Raw genomic sequence first — 20,223 nt, 5'->3', positions numbered from 1 at the left:
CAACCTAGTACTTAATTTAATAATAACAATTATTACTATTGGTATTATCATTACTATAGTTGTTATTATTATTGTAATTAATTCTTTAATGTGAAAGCAATAACAGCAAATGTTAATATATATCAATATTAAAATTAATAATAATATATAATAAAAATATATCAAACTATTAATCAGAAGTTTAAATGGACAAGGCTTTAAAACATACGCAAAACCTGTTATTGCCCGAGTAGCCAAGGCTCCGCCCCTCATGGAAGTAGGAGGAGCAGCTGCTCATTTACATTTAAAGAGACAGGCACACAAAAATCTGTGTTTTTCTTGCTCCCAAAGAGGGCATTTACAGCATGGTATAATAAACCTGTGAGACATTTTCAGCGGAAACTTTGCGAACACATTCTGAAGAGACGCGAGGCTGATTGAAGGCTGCTTTAAAATAAAATAAACCTATTAGATTACATAAAATGTAATGTCCTAACTTCATCTTGAATTTCTGACTTGATAAGTGATTTGAGAAGCATTTATAGCTTTAATTATTTCTTTTTTTACATGATTATCTTTTACACACAAATACACCAATGTGTAACAAATTAACATTAACAAATTATTAAAACTTTCCCAGTGTTGGGTTGCAGCTGGAAGGGCATTCGCTGCATAAAAAATATGCTGGATAAGTTGGTGGTTCATTCCGCTGTGGCGACCCCAGATTAATAAAGGGACTAAGCCGTAAAGAAAATGAATGAATGAATGAAATTATTAAAATAATTAACATAACTTTAAATGACTCTGATCATTAATTTGTTATTATTGTTATTATGCAAATCCAATGTAGTTGAAGTAGCAATTCTCACTATTATCTATAGTGGCTTTTTTCCAGTCTATTATTCTGATATTGGCTGTTTATCAGTACTAATAAAGCACATTCATCCATTCAATTTCCTTCAGCTTAGTCTCCATTTCAGAGGTCGCCACAGCGGAATGAACTGCCAACTATTCCAGCATATGTTTTACACAGTGGATGCCCTTCCAGCTGCAACCCAGTATTGGGAAACACCCATACACAATCATACTCATACACTCCTGACAATTTAGCTAACCCAATTCACCTATAGCGCATGTTTTTGGGCTGTGGTGTAAACTGGAGCACCCTGAAGAAACCTACGCCAACACGGGGAGAACATGCAAACTCCTCACAGAAACTGGCCGAGCTGGCACTCGCTATTCACTGAGCCGCCCATAAAGCACATATTTACATATAGTTTTTTTAAAAAGCTATTGTTTCCTAAAGCTAGCAGAGTTTTGAAAGGCTTCACATTACATCTACTGTAGCTTTACGTCAGACTGTTGTAAGTGGAGGATTTTATTCACATTTATGCCAGAGACTTTCATCCAAAGCAACTTACACCACAAAATTCATTCTCATAGTTCTGCCAGGACAAATATGGAAAAAGCACCGCTTGTGAATTCCTCTTTCTGTTGTGAAGCCCAAACCTGGGCTAAAAATCAGTGAAAGAAATTGAGTAACACGTTATCTATAGAGAAACCTCCAGAAATAACGTTGATGACTCCTCAAATAGAGATAAGCATGTCTAAATCAAGATGCAACAAGAGTGGAAGAAAATCAGGGATATAATTATTGAGCAAAGAGAAAAGATCATCAGAGCTGCGAGAAGAGTGACCTTTGAACTCCCAGAAGATGAGCATCTCAATTTAAATAATAAATAAATGAATTAAAAAACAGAGATGCAATTAAAGGAGCATCACTGACAAACACAGGGGAAAAAGCCGTCTGATTTGAGCGAACCCCATAGAAACTGCAAGATTGGGGATGCAGGATGAAGGGGGAGGAGCCAGGCACTACACAGGGGAAGGGGTCTGAGGTAAAGCCTGATTGGTTTGTAGACGAGCCCCGCCCCCGAGGATGCAGAACATACCGCAGAGTCACAGTCTGTGGGCTCCTCGGGGAACGGCTTGCTAGGAGCTTTGTTCAGAAGTGAGTCCTGATGGAAAGAAAGGGTGAGATGGGACTAAACACACCCACACAAACATACATACATACATATATGCAGGACAGTGAGACACACACAGACACAGAAGATAACACACACACACACACACACACAAACAGAGACAGATGAGAAACATGCCACACAGAGAGGTTAGAAGTCAATTTGCACACAAAATGACAACAAAACACACATGCACATGTACACTGCGCTAATGTATGAAGACGTGTTACAGGAAGTGACATAGACATGATGATATGATGAGGCGTGTCTTTATAGATGAAAAGCAGGACTCTTTAGTTAAATATCTATATTCTTAGCACCTCCAGCAACTAACTCTTGACAAACTGGTCAGAAAATAAGACATTTCATTTGGTTTGCATCAAAAATGAGCAATTTTGCATGCATAAATACAAACAGTCTACCAAAAGTTTTCAAATAAGTTTTGTGAAAAAAAAATAGTGTCGAATATAGGTGAAATCGGCAAACCGGAGAGTTTAAAAATGTAAAAAATTCAAATAAATGAAATGAAACAACATATTCAGACCCAATCTCAATTCTATTTTTGGACCCCTTCCCCTTGGCCCTTAAAACCGAGTGTGAAGGGGAAGAGCTTCAAAATGTACCCCTAAGAATTGGGACAGCACTAAAGCACCTGCACATGTCATCGTACTGTATGTCATCGCCATCTCTTGCTTCATATGAAGTCAGACGATGGCGACTGCTGTAGTGATTCCAGTTGCTTTATTTTTTGGCATTTATCTTCAGGAAATCACTGAAGGCGTATATCATGTTATCATAATAATATAATGTGGCAATAAGATGGTAACTGTACTGTGTATTTACACAATGGCCATATTCATCATGTAAACACACAAACACAACATTAACATTATAGCAGACACTGTAAAAAGCTCATTCCCAGCCACTAGAATTTTCTCTCAGGGTATCTGAGTGTCAGAATGCTGTGGGACTACTATACAGGAGTTATTATTATGAATTATAGATAGCGAAATTTAGCGTTTTTATTTTAGCGTTTTTTTTAAGCATGACGGTAAAACACGAACACGGTTATGAATATATTAAAACGTGTCCTTGTTTGTTATAAAAATGAATAATAATGACAAAATATACAAATTTGTGAATCTCTTTACTTCTGAGTGCAGCTTTAGCTGGTGTATTCTGGGAATTTTTCTTACCCCTTGGTTTCGAGTGTGGTCCTGAAAAATCTTCGTTCAAAGGAGTATTTACCCCTTGCCCTTAGCCCTACGCCTTAAAACTTGGGACACCACTGCCTCTTCAAGGGAACGCGCAAAACGAGGGGTAGGGGTGAGGGGAAGGGCTAAGGGGTAGAAAAGGGATTGGGCCTTACTCCGTACCTGCACTTATTGTATTTCAATTGACTGAAAACTTGCAGCTGATCAATGAGTAAGAACTACTGTTTTAAAAGATCATGGCAAAACATAAAGATTTTAATTCTTTTTCTAATTACGTCTGACAAGATTTTTGGGCATACAAACTATTATTCTGCTGGTAGACTGATTAGTGGATTATTATTTAAAATAAAAACAAACAAACACACAAACAAACAGATCTACATAAATAAACAAACACTCACCAAAATAAATAAATAAACAAACACAACCAAATAAATAAATAAACAAACACAACCAAATAAATAAATAAATAAACAAAAACACACTCAAATAAATAAACACGCACACACACGCACACGCACATGCACACTCACACGCACGCACGCACACACGCACGCACACACACACATTAATAAATAGACACAGCCAAATAAATAAATAAACAAACTCGCAGCCAAATAAATATATAAATATATAAATAAATAAAGACAGACCCAAATAAATAAACGAATAAATAAAAACACACCCAAATTAATAAATAAACACATACCGAAATAAATAAATAAACGAAGACACATCCAAATAAATAAATAAATAAATAAATAAACACACACACACACCCACACCCAAATAAATAAATAAACTAAAACACACCCAAACAAATAAATAAATAAAGACACACCCAAACAAACAAATAAATAAATAAATAGACACAACCAAATAAATAAAAATAAATAAATGAAGACACACCTAAATAAATAAATAAATTAATTAATTAATAAAGACACACCCACATAAATAAATAAACACAGACACACCCAAATAAATAAATACATAAATGAATAAATACATAAAGATACACCCAAATAAATAAATAAATACAGACACACCCAAATAAATAAATAAATGAATAGACACACCCAAATAAATAAATAAATAAAGACACACCCAAATAAATAAATGAATAAATAAATAAATAAATAGACACACCCAAATAAATAAATAAATAAATGAATAAATAAATAAAGACACACCCAAATAAATAAATAAAGACACACCCAAATAAATAAATAAATGAAGACACACCCAAATAAATAAATAAATAAAGACACACCCAAATAAATAAATAAATAAATGAATAAATAAATAAAGACATACCCAAATAAATAAATAAATACAGACACACCCAAATAAATAAATAAATACAGATACACCCAAATAAATAAATAAATAAAGACACACCCAAATAAACAAATAAACAAACAAACAAATAAATAAATAAATAAATAAAGACACACCCAAATAAATAAATAAATAAATACACAGAAAGACGCGCAAAACGGTTGTTATAAATCACAAATGATCAGTGTTTTCAATCACAAGGGACTTATTTTAAGTTTCAAATGGCAAAATACACATTAGTAGTAGCAGAACAATCCCTTACAGGTCATGAAATACACTAGGGTTTACTATGAAAAGGTCAATAATCATAATAAGCATAATCTGAAAACGTGCTTACTTCATACAGTACACACATTGTGTGCATAATTCGACATTTTGTGCTGTCCGTAACTGTAGTTTTGAACATACGGGTCAGATTAGAACCATGATCTGTTCACACTGCAAATCTGATATTGGCCAAATGTATAACAACAATAATGTAAACAGCCATGTAAAAACACAGATCTGAGAAAAAAAAATCTGATTTGAGCACTAAGCCTCGCAGTGTGAACGTAGCAAGATCCTGTAATATCTGACTTGTACAAAAACATATGATAATATTAAATGTATGATTTAAATGTATAATATTCTTTAATGAGTTTTCATTTTTAGCTGGAGTATTCATCTAATATTAAAATGTGTGTTTATTACAAAGACACACAAGGAATACTACCAGAAATCTATTCAATCTATTCAAGCATACTGTGATTAGACTGCAATAATGTGTTCGCGCTGAACTGTTTGTACACTTAACAGTTTAAAAATGGCCAAAAACAACGTAAACAAAAGTAATATATATGCTGTGCGCTGTAGAGAAAGTGTCTTGATAATTGAGTCCACTAATGTCTCTGTCTGACGGCCCTTATACTTCAGGCATGAGAGAAATATGATTTCATAAAAGTCCAGCAGTAACCTTTTCAAATGTGCTTCATGAAAAGAACAATTTTCTGGTACAAATGGCAGCGTTTCCTCTGAATGACCTTTAAACGTCTGACTTCAAAACCATTTGCTGATTTTCACGCTGAATTTGATCACTCCATTCTCCTGCAGAGAGTGCATAGATTTGGCTTTCGAGGGACAAAAACAAGCATTACTATTAGAATACAATTAACAATAACTCAGCTTCCAGATGTGTCTATATGGAAAATAATTTGTGTTTGTGTAATTCCTAAAGCCAAAATAAAAGATAATTGACCGCATTTACTTAAATCAAGCTGTTGATAATCCATTGCAATAATAAAAAATAATGTCTTTATAATTGTTTAATTAAGAAACATTTTTCACCAACTTAAAAAATACTGAATTATAAACATGATAAATAGTGCTTTTAATAGTCAGCTAATCAAAATGTAATCATATTTATAGTTAGTTCTTTATTTAAAAAAGGAGGGAAATACCAGAATTAATTATAATTCTAGTTATAAAACTATTTAATAAGTACTCGAAACCTAACCAGAGATTAAAGGGGGATTTATTCATATCTTTTATGTATTTGTTTCATTATCGTTTTATGATTCTCACAATTAAACTGAATTATAAAAAATTACTATTATTATTACTTTAGTTATTTTATTTATTCAGGAAAATTATTACAACATACTGGCAGTTTAATGATTCTCACAATTAAACTTCATTCTTAAATAACAAATAATAATATAATAATAAATAATTATTAATATTACTACTACTACTAATAATTTTTATTATTCTTTTTATTTGTTTATTTATTTTATAAGCATTATTACAACATACCGATTGTTTAATAATTCTCACAATTAAACTTTATTCTTAAATAATAAAAAATGAATTAATTACATAATAAATAACAATATTAATAACAACAATTACAACAACAGCTATTACTTTTAATAGTTATTTTACTACTACTTCTACAACTAATAATAATAACAATAGTTCTTATTAATTATTCTTTCATTTATTTTATTATTCATAGGTTTTATTACTACATCATGATTGTTTAATGATTCACACAATTAAACTTCATTTTTAAATAATAATAAACTAATTAATTAAATAATTAATAATAATAATAATAATAATAATAATAACAATATTTACAACAACAATAATAATGATTATTATTATTATTAATTATTACTACTACAACTATAACTACTAATATTAATAATAATTCCTATTGATTATTATTTTATTTAATTGTTTACTTGTTTATTTATTTATTTATTCATTACAACATACTGATCATTTAATGATTCTCATAATTAAATTTCATTCATAAATAATAATAAATGAATTAATAATAATAACAATATTATTAACAACAACAATAACAGCAATAATAATAATAATGATTATTATTATTACTTATTTTAATACCACTACTACTAATAATAATAATTCCTATTAATTATTATATTATTTATTTGTTTACTTGTTTATTTATTTATAAGTATTATTACAACATACTTATCGTTTAATGATTCTCACAATTACTTCATTCATCAATAATAATAAATGAATTAATAATAATTACAATATTTACAACAATAATAATAATAATAATAATAATAATAATAATAATAATAATAATAATAATAATAATAATAATAATAATAATAATAATAATAATAAAACGCTTATTTATTTATTGACAACAATTACAAAATTCTGCTCAGGAAATATTAATTTGCTAAATGAAGGAATAAACTTGGCTTTCAAAGAATAAAAAGAAATCGATTACCAAAAATGAAACACAAAAAAATAATAACAGTTTGCAAACAAAAACTACAGATTCTAATAGAAGTTGATGGATTTTCAGGACTGATTCTTCCACTGGTTTATCCTCGAGCTCAGTATGAAGAATCTGCACTTACAAACAGCCAAACAAACACGCTAATGACTTAATGTCTGCTATGTACGAGCAGCTGTGATTGGAGGAACCTTATGGGCTTTTGGCGCTGTAGAAATCATCACAGACCTCCTGCTGAGAAACATCTGGAGATTTACAAATATTTACACTTAATTACTCCTCATTTACAGCCAACCTGGACCCGCTGCACATTAAACACGCCATCAGAGAGAGAGAGAGAGAGAGAGAGACAGACAGACATTTGACCAGTGAATCCTGCGATTGCTGCTTGTTGCTCATATTAAATCCATCCGCAGAGACTTACAACAGATGCACAGAAATACAATGCTGAGATCCTTTTCTCGTCTTTCAGCACATGCATTGGTTTTTGCTTGACGTAGTTCTGAAAACACACAAATGCCGTTACCTGTGAATTAACCGTCTGACCCATGGGGATCCTGGAACACTCCAATGCAAACTGCTTCACGCAGAAATAACAGCCCTGAAACACAGACATAATTGCCCACATTTACTTCATTAATTAACCTAGTACTGGGTTCAAACATTTTTACTACTAAAATGACTCCATGACTTTCAAGTACATTTTCATGACCTAATGTTTCATGTAATGTCTACTTAAACACGGTACAGAAAAAGTAAAAGTAACATTACTTTGATAAAATGTAGTGCAAGCAGAGTAAAATGATCTGTTGTAAATATTACTCAAAGCACGTGTAAACAGTTGCCCTTTTAGAAGTAGTCAAGACTAGTGAGTATTGATTATTACGTTGTAAAAAGCTGTGTGTGTGTAAACGTAACATTCTGTACTGCATTTAGTTATTGTTTAAGACTATCTCGTGATTTCAGTATTCATACAGTAAACATCGGTCATCTCAAACATCTCATCCTGTCTGTTGATCATTGCGTATAAAGGTTTTAGACATCTTCTTGGACACTTGATTCTTCCAAACGGTTTGCTAAAAACGGTTCCAAACGGTTTATAAAGTGCACATGTCTTGAGGTTGTCCATGTGATGCGATTTACTTTCTATATATTTGATTGGACAGGAATCACAGGACTGATTTTTCTAATCCCCATAGACAGGAAAAAATAAAGTAGTGACTGCAGGTTAAAGGAAAGTAGTAGAGGAAAAGCACCAATACAGCATTAAAAAAGCACTCAAGTACTCAAAGTTAAAGTACACACTTTTAAAACTACTTAGTAAAGTACAATTCGTGAGAAAACTTCTCAATTACAGTTCTTTGAGTATTTATAATTTGTTACTTTACATGTTATTTGTGGTAAATAATAAAAAAAACACGCAACAATCTATTTAGTTTAAATGTTTTATATCTATGTAAATTGTATTTCAAGAGTTCACACTTAGATATTGTTTGACAACTGTTAGCAGGTTTGGCATGCTGTCCCGGGAGAGAACCCTGAGCTCGGAGATAGGTGAGCCCAGGGCTCCCGCTTGGTCCATAGAGCATATGAGGGGAGTACGAGATCAGGTGGTTCTCGAGAGCTCCCCGTGGTAAAGGAAGAAAGGAGGAGAAGGGGTGGATGGGGGGTTTCTTCTGGAAAACGAAGATAAGAGAGTAGTTCTAGCTAGGCTACTTATAGTGAGTTGGGGTTAATCTGATTGGCTAACTAGTGAATGTAGATGAGTGACCAGCTGCAGTCAATCATATCCCGTGCTCCTCTCGAAATTAGTTTGAGAAACTTCACTTAGATAATGTTTACAGGGCAAAAATAACGTGAGAGAGCATGCTTTTGACCAGGGACAGAAAAGAACTAAAGACGACCTTTATTCCAATAATAACCTATATTCAAGTACACAGATATCTGTTAAACTCATTTCCATGACTTTTCTAAAACTTTTTTTTCTGTTTTTTCCCTGCTAGTAATAATTCATTCCAATAAAATAAATGTCTTTGCAATCTTTTAGGTTCAGAATCATACATTTTCCTCTTATAAAAAGTCATTTTACAGAAGTAAAGTAGGTTGTTCATGTTTTCAAGCATGCTTCGATTTTTAAAATGATTTCTTTTTATGGTTATTTCTTTGAGAAAAAGGTGAACTATTTTAATATTTATAATAGTAAAGCAATTCTATTATTAAAAAAAAGTAACTAAAGATTGGATATTTGGAAAAAGCCTTATATAATATAATAAATACTCATTTTATCATTGTTGAATTATTCTTACAATTAAAGTTAATATTTTATGAAAATATTTTATGATTATTATTATTTATTAATATCATTATTATAACTACTACTGCTACTATTAAGTATGAATAATAATTACAACAATATGAAATATTATTATTTTTATTACTATTATTACTGCTCCTATTAATAACAAGTATGAATAACAATGATAACAATACTAATTCTAAATAATACAAACAATGATAGGATTGTTATAAACATTCATTATTCATAAATATTCAAATCATTATTAATAATGATGATGACTACAATTATTATCATTATTAGTAAATATTTTATTATAATTACTGATTTTACTGTTGTTGTTATTATTATTATTACTACTACTACTAACAGGGCGCAGAGGGTAGCACAATCGCCTCACAGCAAGAAGGTCGCTGGATCGAGCCTCGGCTGGGCCAGTTTGCATTTCTGTGTGGAGTTTGCATGTTCTCCCCGTGCTGGTGTGGGTTTCCTCCGGGTGCTCCGGTTTCCACCACAGTTTAAAGGCATGCGGTACAGGTGGATTGGGTAAGCTAAAATTGTCCACAGTGTATGTGTGTGAATGAGTGTGTATGGATGTTTCCCAGTGATGGGTTGCAGCTGGAATATGAGCATGTTTATATAGTCAGATGACAAAATAGATAAGTTATGTTCTCCATAGTGTGTTATTGTCAGTTAGAATTACAAAATAAATGTAAATTATGTCATTAAAAATGCATAAATGTTGTTGGGTAAATTCTAAGATTAACTACTTAATAAGTTGGCGGTTCTTTCTGCTGTGGCAACCCCAGATTAACAAAGGGACTAAGTGAAAAGAAAATGAATGAATAATAATAATAATAATAATAATAATAATAATAATAATAATGATAATAATAATAATAATAGTAATAATAATAATAATAATAATAATAATGATAATAATAATAATAATAATAATACATTCATTCTGCATATTAATAATAATAATAATAATAATAATAATAATAATAATAATACATTCATTCTGCATAATAATAATAATAATAATAATAATAATAATAATAATAATAATAATACATTCATTCTGCATAATAATAATAATAATAATAATAATAATAATAATAATAATAATACATTCATTCTGCATAATAATAATAATAATAATAATAATAATAATAATACATTCATTCTGCATATTAATAATAATAATAATAATAATAATAATAATAATAATAATAATAATAATAATAATAATAATAATAATAATAATAATAATACATTCATTCTGCATAATAATAATAATAATAATAATAATAATAATAATAATAATAATAATAATAATAATAATAATAATAATAATAATACATTCTGCATAATAAATGTAAATTTGCTAAATAAAATAACTCCTCCCTGTGTACTTTATAGATATATGTGTTTTTGCCACTGACTATTCATACACAATATCACTCATGATTAAACTGAGATTTCATGCAGAATTCATAATCACTCATTTACAAATAAGAGAACTAAACTAATAAAACATGTACAGATAAATGTCATATTTCACAGAATTACCTTTGACAGCCATAATAACAAACACAATATCATCAAAACACTATGAAAGTGAATAGTGAGAGATGTGAGATCAGCATGTGAAAGGCTGGAGATCAGATGGCCTTTTGTTTCCTCGCTGTTGATTCTGTGTGTTTAAATATTAATGAGCATAAATAGTGCGTGAGTGAGGCAGACTCCATTAAGCATCTCTCTCTCTCTCCTCTGTGTCTGTCGAGACGTTCACAGTGTTGTTGTGAAAGCCCAGTGTTTGCTGTATGCTGAGGCTGAATCTGTGGCCTGAAATATAAAAACTCTGCACTGAAGATGAAACTCTTACCTGAAAGGCCAGCTCCATCAGCACGATTCCTCCCGGCAGCGCCCTCTGCAGGTGATACGACACTGAGCCTGACGAACTGCTCTGCTACACACACACACACACACACACATACACATTAGACTTCTGTCAATTGTAATGACTCTCCATTGTCTTTAATACTGACCAAACGATATTTTCTATCACCAAAACTCCTTAAAAGTATATCTTATAGAAAACTTGTTTGCATTTTTACACTTTTGGAGGATTTTACATAGTATTTTTAATATTCTGAAGTCTCTCTCACTCAACACACACATTACATTTCTGTCAATTGTGAGGACAGTTTTGATACTGTATTTTCTATCCTCAAAACCCTTAAAAAACGCTCTTACAGAAAACATTTTTACACATTTGGATGAACACAAGGGGTTCTATCCAAAACGCAGGGCGCAAAAGCATTAAGGGCATGTCAGAATCCACTTTTGCTATTTTAACAATGGAAAAATCTGCTTTGCGCCGTGGCGCTTGGTCTAACAGGGTTGAGCTTATTCTCTTAATGAGTTCTTGGTGTGTTATGAGAATTTTTTCTTACAAAGTGATTAAATAAATAGACTTAATAAATAAATAAAAACAAACTGTAATATTATATAAAAAATGACACATATTCAACTTTGAATGCTAGAGTGCATATTATACTGTATATTAATAGAAATATGAGTGTCGCACATTCTAGCAAAAGTGGTATTTTTTTATTTCTACTGGTTGAAAAGCATATAAATGACACCAAATATCATGTTCTTGATTAACCATTTATTTCTTGTCATTCATTTACAAATGTTTGTCTTTTTTGGACTGTAACAAATGAAAAGTTTTGGTCCCACATTATATATAGTGACCTAATATGTACTTACACTAAAATTAATTTATTGTTACACTGTATTTTTTGTGTGAATCCATGTTTTTACACTGTACTTATGCTTGATTTAATACCTGCATTTAATTATACCTGTTATTACATTTATAATTACACTGCTGTCCATCCCTTACACCTTAACCCAACCTTAAACCTTCTCATACCCCCAAACCGGTCTATATCCTGACCCGTATCCCACCTCAAGAGTACCAAAAGTGTTCTGCAATACATTATCATGACATAAGTACACTGTGTTTATATTTTAAAGTATCTACCTAGTAGATAAGGCTACTTAATATAAAGTGGGAGCAAAGTTTCAAACCAATTTAAAAAAACATAGTGTAATGAGTGAATGTGAATGAGTTAATAAAGCTTGTGTACCTTGGGGCTGCTGTCTTCACTCTTCTGCTTATTATATGAGAATGACGAGAATGAAGATCTGCCTTCAGTGGACAGAGAGCTCAACATGGCGGCGCGAGCTCGAGCGATGCTGCAGAAACAGACAGAGCAACAGTCTGTTAAGCTGAAGCACACACTCCTGCTGCTTAATACAGTCTCACTTTTCTTTTAACACTGCAATCGCACTGAATTACAGAAGTATTCAACACGCTCCTGGGAAGTTGATATTATGTCAGATCATATTGGTCGTACTTTGGAAGTCAATAGTTACCCGTTTCTAACATTTAAAAAAAATATTTTGCTTGTAATATGGACGTCAATAGTTACCCATTTCTAACATTCTTCAAAACATATGTTGTTAGTACTATGGAAGTCAATGGTTACCCGTTTCTAACATTCTTCAAAACATATGTTGTTTGTCCTTTGAAAGTCACTGGTTACTTGTTTCTAACATTCTTCAAAACATATTTTGTTAGTACTATGGAAGTCAATGGTTACCCGTTTCTAACATTCTTCAAAACATATGTTGTTTGTCCTTTGAAAGTCAATGATTACTTGTTTCTAACATTCTTCAAAACATATTTTGTTAGTACTATGGATGTCAATAGTTACCCGTTTTTAACATTGTTCAAAACATATTTTTTTTGTACTATGGAAGTCAACGGTTACTCGTTTCTTACATTCATTAAAACATATTTTGTTCGTACTTTGGAAGTCAATGGTTACTCGTTTCTATCATTCTTCAAAAGATATTTTGTTTGTACTATAGACGTCAATAGTTACCCGTTTCTAACTTTCTTCAAAACATATTTTGTAAGTACTATGGAAGTCAATTGTTACCCGTCTAATATTGTTCAAAACATATGTTGTTCATACTTTGGAAGTCATGGGTAACCCGTTTCTAACATTCTTCAAAACATATGTTGTTTGTACTATGAAGGTTAATGGTTAGCCGTCTAATATTGTTCAAAACATATGTTGTTCATACTTTGGAAGTCATGGGTAACCGGTTTGTAACATTCTTCAAAACATATTTTGTTTGATTTTGTTTGATGTCGATGGTTACCCGTTTCTAATATTCTTCAAATTGTTCAAAACATATGTTGTTCATACTTTGGAAGTCATGGGTAACCGGTTTCTAACATTCTTCAAAACATGTTGTTCAAACTATGGAAGTCAATGGTTACTCGTTTCTAACATTCTTCAAAACATATTTTGTTTGATTTTGTTTGATGTCGATGGTTACCCGCTTCTAATATTCTTCAAATTGTTCAAAACATATGTTGTTCATACTTTGGAAGTCATGGGTTACCTGTTTCTAACATTCTTCAAAACATGTTGTTCGTACTTTGGAAGTCAATGGTTACTCATTTCTAACCATCTTCAAAACATATGTTGTTCATCTTTTGGAGGTCAATGGTTAACGGTTTCTAACATTCTTCAAAAGATATTTAGTTTGTACTATGGAAGCCAATGGTTACCGGTTTCTAGCATTCTTCAGAACATATTGTTTTGTGTTCAACAGAAGAAAGTAATTCATAATAGTTTAGAAGAGTGTGAGTTGAAGACTGTGCATTTAAAGTGTTTGTCTGACCTGCGTGCGGGCGACTGCGGCCGGACCTGCACCAGGATGAAGCCCATGCTCTGCAGATACTGCACATACTGCTGCAGGAAGGTGCTGGAGATGTCCTGCAGCCACGGCTCCTCTTTCAGCCGGCTCGGCAGCATCTCTGCAGAATCTGTGCTATAGCTGCGGTCCCGGCCTGATGCCGTCGAGTCACTGGATCGATGACGCTTCTGAACCAGGACAAACACACAACATCAGATCACTGAGGGAAATATTAAAGGGATAGTTCAATCCAAAATGAAAATTCACTCACTATTTACTCTGCCTTAATTGTTTCCAAACCAAAAAGTTATAAAAGACGATATTTTGAAAACCTGTAACCATTGACTTCCACAGGAGGAATAACAAATACTATAAAACATAAATGGATACAGTTTTCCAACATTTTTCAAAATATCTTCTTTTGTGTTTTAACTCGTAAAACTTGGAAACAAGTCAAGAGTGAGTAAATGATGACATACTTTTAATTTGTGGGTGAACTAGCCATTTAAGCAGAATATAATTATGAGATATTACCATACTTTTGTCTAGAAGTTATAAGTTAAACGGTCCAAATAAAATAGCATTTGTAAAGCTATACGATTAGTATACAATTTAGGGTTAATATTTATTATTTAAACTCAAGGCGATCCATTTTTATTAGTTTTTATAAATGGGTCCTGTGTAAACAAACAGACAGACTGATTAAGAGGAAGATGAGGAGAGACAGACCTTCATCTGTGGCTGTGGCACCTGTTCCTCCTGAATCTGTTTTCTGAACACAGGGTCAAAGAGCAGTGGTGTGGCGCAGTAATGGACCAGTCTGGAGGATTGCTTTAGAGTGTCCAGATCTGCCACCTAAACACACACATATACATACACACAGACAGAGAAACACACAAACACACTTTTAGAAGGGAGGAGTTTGTATAGGTCTGTCACGATATGTATTTTTTGTTGTACGATATATTGCATCAAAATATATTGTAATTATTGATATTATTAAGAACGTTGCATCCAACTCATTATATAATGTCAGAATGACAATATAATATCGAAACAATGCATTTATTTATATATATTTATTTATATATATATTTATTTATATATATATATATATATATATATATATATATATATATATATATATATATATATATATATTTATATATATATATACATATACACACACACATACATACACACATATATACACACACACACAGACCACTTTATTAGGTACACATGTCCAACTGCTCATTAACGAAAATTTCTAACCAGCCAATCACATGGCAGCAACTCAATGCATTTAGGCATGTAGACATGGTCAAGATGATCTGCTGCAGTTCAAACTGAGCATCAGAATGAGGAAGAAATCTGATTTAAGTGGCTTTCAACATGGCATGGTTGTTGGTGCCAGATGGGCTGCTCTGAGTATTTCAGAAACTGCTGATCTACTGGGATTTTCTCGCACAACCATCTCTAGGGTTTACAGAGAATGGTCTGAAAAAGAGAAAATATCCAGCAGCAGAAGTTTACACCGGGTGTCACTCCTGTCAGCTAGGAACAGGAAACTGAGGCCACAATTCACACAGGCTCACCAAAACTGGACAATAGAAGATTGGAGAAACGTTGCCTGGTCTGATGAGTCTCCATTTCTGCTGCCACATTCAGATGGTCGGGTCAGAATTTGGCATCAACAACATGAAAGCATGGATCCATCCTACCTGAACAGTTCAGGCTGGAGGTGGTGGTGTAATAGTGTGGGGGATATTTTCTTGGCACACTTTGGGTCCATTAGTACCAATTGAGCATGGTGTCAACGCCACAGCCTACCTGAATATTGTTGCTGACCATGTCCATCCCTTTATGACCACAGGGTCTCCATCTTCTGAGGGCTACTTCCAGCAGGATAACGCACCATGCCATAAAGCGTGAATCATCTCAGACTGGTTTCTTGAACATGACAATGAGTTCACTGTACTCAAATGGCCTCCACACTCACCAGATCTCAATCCAATAGAGCACCTTTGGGATGTGGTGGAACGGGAGATTGGCATCATGGATGTGCAGCCGACAAATCTGCAGCAACTGTGTGATGCTATCATGTCAATATGGAGCAAAATCTCTGAGGAATATTTCCAGTACCTTGTTGAATCTATGCCACGAAGGATTAAGGCAGTTCTGAAGGTAAAAGGGGGTCCAACCCGATACTAGTAACGAGTGTATATATTTAAAAAACCCTGCACATATAAACTAAGAGTGACATGAAGCACAAACAGGATGATGATCACTTTTGATTTGCTGAATAAATAATTCATTTCTCACAAGCCAAAAACACCCAAAGCAAACAGTGCTGTAGACCTCAGCTGTGCAGAAAGCACACAGTCATCTGCAGTGAAAGCGAGAGAGATTACAGCCAATGACAGAGACATCTCACACACTACAGCGTCTCTTAATGTCCTCGCCACATCTCATTAAACCCAACTGGGCTGAACACGCGCTCCGAGACGGATATGCATCTGTGTGTTTGAAGCAGCGGATCCCGCACATACACACACACACACTCCAGTGAATCGGAGCCTGATGAGCCGCTGAGAAAACCATGTTCAGAGAACGTGATGGAGAAAACAGATCACGCTGACCTCATTGTGTGCAGATATTAACGTGTGTGTGTGTGTGTGTGGGGTTTTGAACTCACCGATATGGGCATGTTGGACTGAGCCGAGCGCTGCTGCCACGTCACAAACAGATTCTCGATCTTCATCTGTCTCTCCAACTCTGCGGAACAAAACAGGTCATGTTATAATGGAGAGTGATTCAGAGCCCCTGTAATGTTTTTTTGGGGGGATATGACCTTTCATGTAGTGAGTAATGCAGCTGTTTGACAATGCTAATGTGCTGTTTTTGTGGTCTGAAAGATAAAGGGATTCTGAGAAGCCTGAAATGAGTTATCAGTCTTAATGTCAGTTGTCATAATGTCAGTCTATGGTCTTCATTGGCTGATTGTGAACAACACACACCTCACATTTATATTCACTCATGTACAAACAGTTTTATCCAAAGAGTTTTTTAACCTTTATTTATTTTTCCTCCTTTTAGCATATGGAGAGGAAAGAGTGTGGTCTGCAGGTGGTTTGTCAAGCCCACTCACCTGTGTGGACCACACTCAGAATTGCACCATATTTTCCAAGAACTATAGGGAGCTTATAAGAAGGTGTCTGGTGGATACGGAGAGGGCAGAGTGTCTTCAACAGGTGGTTTGTCAAGCCCACTCACAAGTGTGGAGAGCACTCAGAATTGCAAAATGTTTTCCAAGAACTACAGGGAGCTTATAAGGTGTCTGGTGCATATGGAGAGGTAAAAAGTGTGCCTACAGGTGGTTTGTCAAGCCCACTCACCTGTGTGGAGCATTCTCAAAATTGCAATGTTTTCCAAGAACTATAGGGAGCTTACAAGAAGATGTCTGGTGGATACGGAGAGGACAGAGTGTCTTCTACAGGTGGTTTGTCAAGCCCACTCACCTGTGTGGAGAGCACTCAGAATTGCACATTATTTTCAAAGAACTACAGGGAGCTTACAAGATGTCTAGTGCATATGGAGAGGGAAAAACTGTGTCTTCAACAGGTGGTTTGTCAAGCCCACTCACATGTGAGGAGCACACTTACAATTGCACAATATTTTTCAAGAATTATATGGTGCTAAAAAGGCTTCTGGTACATATGGAGAGGAAAGAGTGTGTCTTCTACATGTGGTTTGTCAAGGCTCGCACCTGTGTGGAGCACACTCAGAATTGTACAATGTTTTTCCAAGAACTACATGCAGCTTATAAGAATGTGTCTGGTGCATATAGACAGGAAAAGAGTGCGTCTTCTACAGGTGGTTTGTCAAGGCTACACACCTGTGTAAGCACACTCAGAATTGCACTTTTTTTCCAAGAACAACAGGAAGCTTGTAAGTAGGTGCCTGGTGCATATGGAGAGGATAAGCCTTCTGACCAATCAGAGCAGAGTTGGTTCTTGGAGGGGGAGGGGTTTAGAGAGAGCAGATTTACGAACCAACAGTTTAATACACAAGGAGGAAGAAGCTGATGCTGCAATGGATATTATGAGAATATTAGCGTGCTCTTGACACTTGGATGGATGTAAAACTACTGTAGGAGACCAACAAAACTAAATTAGGAACCTTTAAAATAGCACAAAAATCAGGGGTTTATATAGTGAGTATCCTCAAATTTATTAGTACTGTACTTCATAAATAATCTTGATAAAATGTGATTATGCATCAAGAACAAGCTGACTTTATGGATGCAGAATGTGTTTCAGTGTGATCTAATGTTATGATCATTCTTTTACATTTACAGGTTTCTCAATAGCAGAAGTCGTCATAGTTGGGTAAACTCAGAGCGCAGTGAGTGGGAGAATACAACAACTCTATTTTTTACAATTCTATTTGCTAAAATAATAAAAGAAAAACTCCACGATGGTGTCATTAAGACTTTCAGAAGAAGGATAAAAACTGTGTGAGCCTGATAACGGCAGTCAGAAGAAAGAACAGTGTCAAATTGACTGTCCTGCCCACATACATGCTGCATTAGAAACACCTTGCACTAGCGGTAATTCTTTTTTTCTTGTAATTTGATGCAAAGATGATATAATACATATATAAATAGATAGAAATGTTCATACATTTAAAAAATATATATAAATACTAAAAACATTCAAGGATTCAAGATTATGATGACCGCTAAAAACGTCATAACAGTCTTGTAAAAAAGGGTCCATAACTGATTTGTGTGTGCTTGTACCTCTGCGTTCAGCTGCTTTGACCTCCAGCAGCTGGGCTCCGTGTCGAGCCACTATATCAGCCCCGTCCTGACTGCTCAGGGGTCTGTTAGTGTTCACGTCTCTCAGAGCTTCATCAAAGGGCACCAGTTCACCAGGAAATGGCAGAGGAGGAAGAACACGTGCAGAGCTGCCCAGACGAGCCGGATCCTTACTCGCGGCTGGAGGAACCGGACTTCTCAACAGAGCGTCAGCCTCCATCGTGGAGTTCAGGAACGGGTTGGGCTCCTGCAAAGTGAGAAAAAAGGAATCAATCATGTAAAGAAAATAAAAATCATATAGATATACATGAAAAACATGCACAAGAGTAAAAACCTTTACATAAAAAGCTAGTGCAAATGCATGAAAAAAGTTTTAGTCAAGAAATCAATCATATAACTAAAATAAAAAAAAATCTAACTATACACAGTTGAAGTCAGAATTATTAAGCAAAATTTGCTTAAGGGGGCTAATAATATTGACCTTAAAATGGTTTAAAAAAAATAAAAAATACTTTATTGTAGCTGAAATAAAACAAAGACATTCTCCAGAAAAATAAATATTATAGGAAATACTGTGAAAAATCCACTGCTCTACATAATTTGGGAAATATTTGAAGAAAAATTTTATGAATAAATAAAAAAATAAAAATCACAGGAGGCTTATAATTTTGACAGTTGTATATAAAATAGTGAAAACATATACATACATACATATATATATATATATATATATATATATATATATATATATATATATATATATATATATATATATATATATATATATATATATATATATATATATATATATATATATATACACACACACACAAGTACAGATGCACAAAAAAAGAAGAGCAATAGGAATTAAACAAGAAAATTACAATTTTATTCATTAATTAAATAATTAATTAAAATATAAAACTGTGTAAGAATTAAAAAGAAAAAAAAGAAATAAGAAACAATACATGCACAACAGCAAT

At 33.4% G+C, this 20,223-nt stretch overlaps 1 protein-coding gene across 1 annotated transcript in view; it reads right to left on the bottom strand.

The window, feature by feature from the left end:
• Positions 1-20,223, bottom strand: part of szt2 (SZT2 subunit of KICSTOR complex) — a 168,715-nt gene that overhangs the window by 23,117 nt on the left and 125,375 nt on the right. Inside the window, 8 exon segments of the mRNA XM_056459355.1 lie at positions 1,932-1,997; positions 7,858-7,932; positions 11,519-11,602; positions 12,792-12,900; positions 14,404-14,606; positions 15,148-15,273; positions 17,117-17,196; positions 19,223-19,487. Of these exon segments, the coding sequence (XP_056315330.1) occupies positions 1,932-1,997; positions 7,858-7,932; positions 11,519-11,602; positions 12,792-12,900; positions 14,404-14,606; positions 15,148-15,273; positions 17,117-17,196; positions 19,223-19,487 (1,008 nt within the window).

The sequence above is a fragment of the Danio aesculapii genome, chromosome 6 (assembly GCF_903798145.1).
Source record: "Danio aesculapii chromosome 6, fDanAes4.1, whole genome shotgun sequence".
In the NCBI taxonomy this organism is placed as follows: domain Eukaryota; kingdom Metazoa; phylum Chordata; class Actinopteri; order Cypriniformes; family Danionidae; genus Danio; species Danio aesculapii.
This window is presented reverse-complemented; position numbering and strand designations above follow the sequence as displayed.